The 5,891-nt window shown below is 39.8% G+C and overlaps 1 protein-coding gene across 1 annotated transcript in view; it reads left to right on the plus strand.

Annotated features, from left to right (window-relative positions):
- The window catches only part of LOC111216563 (cdc42-interacting protein 4 homolog), a 33,285-nt gene that overhangs the window by 8,538 nt on the left and 18,856 nt on the right, over positions 1-5,891 (plus strand). The window contains exons 4-7 of the mRNA XM_022738099.1: positions 1,728-1,875; positions 2,040-2,102; positions 3,211-3,315; positions 3,574-3,702. Of these exons, the coding sequence (XP_022593820.1) occupies positions 1,728-1,875; positions 2,040-2,102; positions 3,211-3,315; positions 3,574-3,702 (445 nt within the window). The remainder of the gene's footprint in view (positions 1-1,727; positions 1,876-2,039; positions 2,103-3,210; positions 3,316-3,573; positions 3,703-5,891) is intronic.

Below are 5,891 nucleotides of genomic sequence, written 5' to 3' on the forward strand. Positions count from 1 at the left end.
TTCAGTACTTGTCAGAAACAGGGCTGCAATGAACAATGATTTCATCATTGATTATTTTGCTGATTATTTTCTTGATTTATTGTTTGGTTTGTGAAATGTCAGGAAATAATGTGAAAATGGGCATTGCAATATCTTGCAAACCCAGGGAGTCGCCTTTTTTAATCTTGTCTGACCAACAATCAAAAACCCAAAAATATTGAGTTTAATTTCACACAAGAAAAAGAAAAGTAGCACATCTTGAGAATGTTATTTTTAGTTGGAAAATGATTCATATGTCGAAACAGTTGCAATCGATTGGTCAATTAGTCAACTGAGCGTTTCAGTTCTACTCTGAAGTCTATGACCCACAGATCAACAGACTCTTTTTGTGTTTTGCGGCTGATACTGCAGCCAGCTTCTCCTCTTGTTAACCACTTGTTTCAGGGGCTTTCTGATTTCAGCCTGGTCTTCAGTAGAAGTAGTAGAAGTGCTGGTAAACAGAGCAAAACAATGAAAAATGTGTTTGCTGTGACACATGTCAGCCTTGAGGTGTTTCCCACGAGATGTTTGTGTGCACATACATGTGTGTAAAAATGTGTTGCTTTACTCTGTTCCTCTTTTAGGACCAGTATGATGTCATTGATAAGCATTCGCAGTCAGGCCTTGACCTGGTGGAGCGTTACATAAAGTTTGTGAAGGAGCGGACGGAGATAGAGCAGAGCTACGCCAAGCAACTCAGGTGTGGTTTTCTACATGTAATGGGATCTTAAATGTCATTGTGTATTTATATGTGTGTAACAGAGAGTCACAATGCTTCCTTTATGCTGTCTAACAGGAGTCTAACAAAGAAATACGCCAAACGAGGGAGCAAGGAAGAGCAAGACTGCAAGTGAGAGACGAATGAAATGTCCAGTGTCCATTATTCCTCATTCATTTCTCTTATTTTGCACAAATAATGAACGTTTGCTAAACCCACGTAGTTGCTGTAAACCTTACGAGCTTCCCACTCTCAGTGTGCAGTTAAAACGATAATGTGGCAGATTTACTGTACCAAGCAAAACTCCCAGAAATCCTCAAACAACAGGTCTTAGATTTCAGACAGAGGTGAACAGAAGCAGGCTTTTCATTTATAGCTGGAGGAAGAAGTCAAAATTAGAACTACTTAGCTTACCGTTGATAGTGTGGACGGTACAGGTGGAATTGCACCTTGGTGAGCCGCCCGCACACCTGCCATTTCCGACTCAAATGAGAGGAAGATGAGCTAAATGCAAGGAAATAGTAACCGAAGCTTTACATTCGGCACCCAATATAAAATCAGCCATCAGGACTTCTGTAATTTTGTGATGTCACAGCAAAGCAATCTCTGCCCTCAGCCGTGCTCCAGAAAAGGGTCGCCCAATCAGAAGAGAGGATCAGAGCCTCCTCTCTTCTGATTGGCTCACTGACCTGTTTTTGCTAGGGCTCCAGAGAGAAGCCTGAGAGAGGAGATGTAAAACTACATTGAGATGGTTTTTGGTTGTTAAAATGACAAATATATCTTCTTATGGATCGACACCTCAAATAAAACACAGGAAAGTGTAAACTATGGGAGGACAGAGATCTGTCACTGTCTTTTAATAATAGCGTCTATGCTGTGCAGCTTACTTTAGAGCAGATACACAGTTTATTCCACTGAAAATCACAGTTCAGGGGTTTGGTTTGGCGAAGCGGTCGGTTAAATGTTGGTCTCTAACTTCCCCCTGCCGCAGGTTCAGCAATCACGCATCATTCCAGGAGATCCTGAACGAGCTGAACGATTACGCCGGCCAGCGGGAGCTCATCGCTGAGAACATGATGACCGGCATCTGTGTGGAGCTCACCAAGTATCTTCAGGAGCTCAAACAGGAACGGAAAACTGTGAGAGAGGGAGGAGGAACACCATGGGGGAGGGAGACAGCAAGGGAGGGGAGAGAAGGGAAGACAGAAGGAACGGGGAAGTTTGGCAGATTGCAAATTGACGTGGTACGCTGTGTCATCCTGTCAAACTGCAGCACATTTACTGCAACCTCTTCCTTCCCCAGCACCTGTCAGATGCCAAGAAGGCCCAGCAGACTTTAGAGAGCAGCTTTAAACACCTAGAAAGTGTGAGTCAGTTTTTGTTGATTCTTATTTGAAGGTTGAGTCGCCCAAATTATTAAAAAACATATTTTCCTACAGACTTCTTGTGATATCTCTTTGTGCAGATATTTTTTATGATAAAAAGCTTGATTTTACAGGTCCATTATTTCCTATTTAACTTCTGAACAATTACTTGAAAGTTTCCTGGAAAGAACAGATTAATTTAGTGGTAATTATAGGTGAAATGGCATACAGTAGCTCTGAAACCTTTATTTTAGTTAGATGTAGCTGCTTTTGTTGAGGTTAACTTATGAGTTTACTATATTTAACCCTAACGGACCTGAAAGTATTACGAATTAATTAATTAGAAATGCAAGGACTGAAAACTCTATTTTACCTGTAGTTAGTTACCAAATTTAAATGGTTCTTTTCAGGAAACATTAAAGAAAAATGATTATAATTTCACAGAATCATTAAATAATCAATGGTATTTGAACTGCAACATCTTTTCCTTCTTTCATTGGTAGGAAGCAGTTTCAAATTTCTAACTCTCTAATCAGGCTCCCTTTCTTAAGAGTTCAGAAGTTGTCACTAGTAACTCTGTTAATGTTAAGAAATGATCTACTTGTGCTTTAAGGATTAGTTATTAGTCATTGATTACCAGGTTGTGAAAAATATTTGCTACCTTTGTTTGGCACAATGTTCATAACAGATCTATAAAGCTTTAGACTGTGACTCACTAATCCTTAACAAAAGCCATTAATAGCAGTTTATAAACTCCTTATGCAAAGTGTCTTAATGAAAAGTAGAATTGTGATATTTTAATGTTTTGGGCACCACAAACTCGGGGGATCAGGAGAAATCTCTCAGATAGATATTTAAAAGTCAGACCAAAACTATCTTTGTCACTAGATTCCAAGAAGGAAAATATATCTGCTGTATTTGTTCTTTGTAATTTGGGTGAACTGACGCAGCATAATGTATTTATGTATTTGGTTGGACAGTCCCCTTTCATTTCAGTACCTCTTTTTGGATTCAATTCCCTGAATTCATTGCTCATACTACTAATGCTCTGTTAATTCAACTGTGTTAAAGGGTGTGTGTGTGTGTGTGTGTGTGTGTTCATGACTGCAGACTAAGAAGCGCTTCGCCAAGGAATGGGCGGAGGCTGATAAAGCCACACAGCAAGCAGAGAAAACAGAGAGCGACCTCAACGCCACCAGGCTCGATGTCGAGAAGGTAAACACACACTTAAGCATAAATAAACTGAGCACTGATTTTTTTTTTTTTTTCACCTTTTGTTTTTTGAGATATTTTCTTCTTGAACTTGAACTCCTCCTCTCCTGTCCCTCCCTCCACGCCTGCCTGCATCTACTCCTGCATTTCTCCCACTTTGCATTTCATTTTGCATCCCTTCCTTTCTCCCTCTTCCTGCATCCTTTCATCCTCCCCTGCCCTCTGTCTCTTCCACCACTCTGTCTATCCTTCGCTCTCAAGGCCAAGCAGCATGCCCATGCCCGCACACACACGGCGGAGGAGTGCAGGAACGACTACGCAGCACAGCTCCAGAAATACAACAAGGAACAAAACTTATTCTACTACTCAGAGATACCGCAGATCTTCAATGTGAGACAAAGACACACACACACACACACACACACACACACNTTCGAAGGCATGGATGTGTGTAAAGAGTAATGCTGAAAGAAGAGTAGGATCAGTGTTCACTTTTATTCTCTATTACCTTTGTACTTTTGTGTGTGTGAGAAATTGAAAGAAGGGAGGATACCCTCTCTGTGTGTGTGTGTGTGTGTGTGTGTGTGTGTGTGTGTGTGTGTGTGTGTGTGTGTTGGGTTATTCATAGGCTTGTAGTTTCTATTTGAGGCAGACCCACAGCCTGATGAAATGTGATGCAAATACAGTCTTCAGTAATTAGAGCATGTCAAAAGAAAATGTAACAAAAATGTTCAAATATTCACTGGTTCCTGTTCTACAAATGTAAATATTTCCTGGTGTTAGTCTGATATGACAGTTAACTGAATATTTTGGGGCCTGTTGGTCGTACAAAACAACACATTTAAAGACATCACGTGGGCTCTAATGGGCATTTTTCACTATTTTAATGAAATTAATTGTTAATTGCAGTCCTCAATCCAGTACAGGGCTATTCTCAGCACCTAAGTCAGATGTCAGTGCAAAAATGCTTCTTGGGTCAGAACCTGAATGCAGTGGGTTGGGCTATAATCAATACAACTAGTCACTTTTAAAGCAAAAGTGCATATCTCAATGCCACAGATTTATTTGATCAAAGTAGCCATCTTCATCTCTGCACTACGGAGTCTTATTTTCTGTCACTCACTTAGTAGATACCACGTTAGGAAAATCAGATATGGTGGAAGCACAATCAGTTATGGAAGAAGTACATACATTCATCTTTGCTGACCAAATACTGAATACATTTTTCAGAGGGCATCATTGAAATAGTGAAAAATGGCAACCACACAAAACCAGGAATGTAAACAAGTTCCACGAAAACCATAAAGAAAAAGAAGCCACAATTTAAATAATAAACACTATATGAACAATTTAGCAAGTTTGGCGCTTTTTATACCGTCCCCCAATTTCAGGGGACAAAATGTATAGAAAGAAATGAAATAAATGTCACATTTGATAATTTTGGGTCACTTTTTTTGCATTCAGTACTTGTCAGAAACAGGGCTGCAATGAACAATGATTTCATCATTGATTATTTTGCTGATTATTTTCTTGATTTATTGTTTGGTTTGTGAAATGTCAGGAAATAATGTGAAAATGGGCATTGCAATATCTTGCAAACCCAGGGAGTCGCCTTTTTTAATCTTGTCTGACCAACAATCAAAAACCCAAAAATATTGAGTTTAATTTCACACAAGAAAAAGAAAAGTAGCACATCTTGAGAATGTTATTTTTAGTTGGAAAATGATTCATATGTCGAAACAGTTGCAATCGATTGGTCAATTAGTCAACTGAGCGTTTCAGTTCTACTCTGAAGTCTATGACCCACAGATCAACAGACTCTTTTTGTGTTTTGCGGCTGATACTGCAGCCAGCTTCTCCTCTTGTTAACCACTTGTTTCAGGGGCTTTCTGATTTCAGCCTGGTCTTCAGTAGAAGTAGTAGAAGTGCTGGTAAACAGAGCAAAACAATGAAAAATGTGTTTGCTGTGACACATGTCAGCCTTGAGGTGTTTCCCACGAGATGTTTGTGTGCACATACATGTGTGTAAAAATGTGTTGCTTTACTCTGTTCCTCTTTTAGGACCAGTATGATGTCATTGATAAGCATTCGCAGTCAGGCCTTGACCTGGTGGAGCGTTACATAAAGTTTGTGAAGGAGCGGACGGAGATAGAGCAGAGCTACGCCAAGCAACTCAGGTGTGGTTTTCTACATGTAATGGGATCTTAAATGTCATTGTGTATTTATATGTGTGTAACAGAGAGTCACAATGCTTCCTTTATGCTGTCTAACAGGAGTCTAACAAAGAAATACGCCAAACGAGGGAGCAAGGAAGAGCAAGACTGCAAGTGAGAGACGAATGAAATGTCCAGTGTCCATTATTCCTCATTCATTTCTCTTATTTTGCACAAATAATGAACGTTTGCTAAACCCACGTAGTTGCTGTAAACCTTACGAGCTTCCCACTCTCAGTGTGCAGTTAAAACGATAATGATTTACTGCAGATTTACTGTACCAAGCAAAACTCCCAGAAATCCTCAAACAACAGGTCTTAGATTTCAGACAGAGGTGAACAGAAGCAGGCTTTTCATTTATAGCTG

Source organism: Seriola dumerili, unplaced genomic scaffold, assembly GCF_002260705.1.
Source record: "Seriola dumerili isolate Sdu_G_001 unplaced genomic scaffold, Sdu_1.0 BDQW01000035.1, whole genome shotgun sequence".
NCBI lineage: Eukaryota > Metazoa > Chordata > Actinopteri > Carangiformes > Carangidae > Seriola > Seriola dumerili.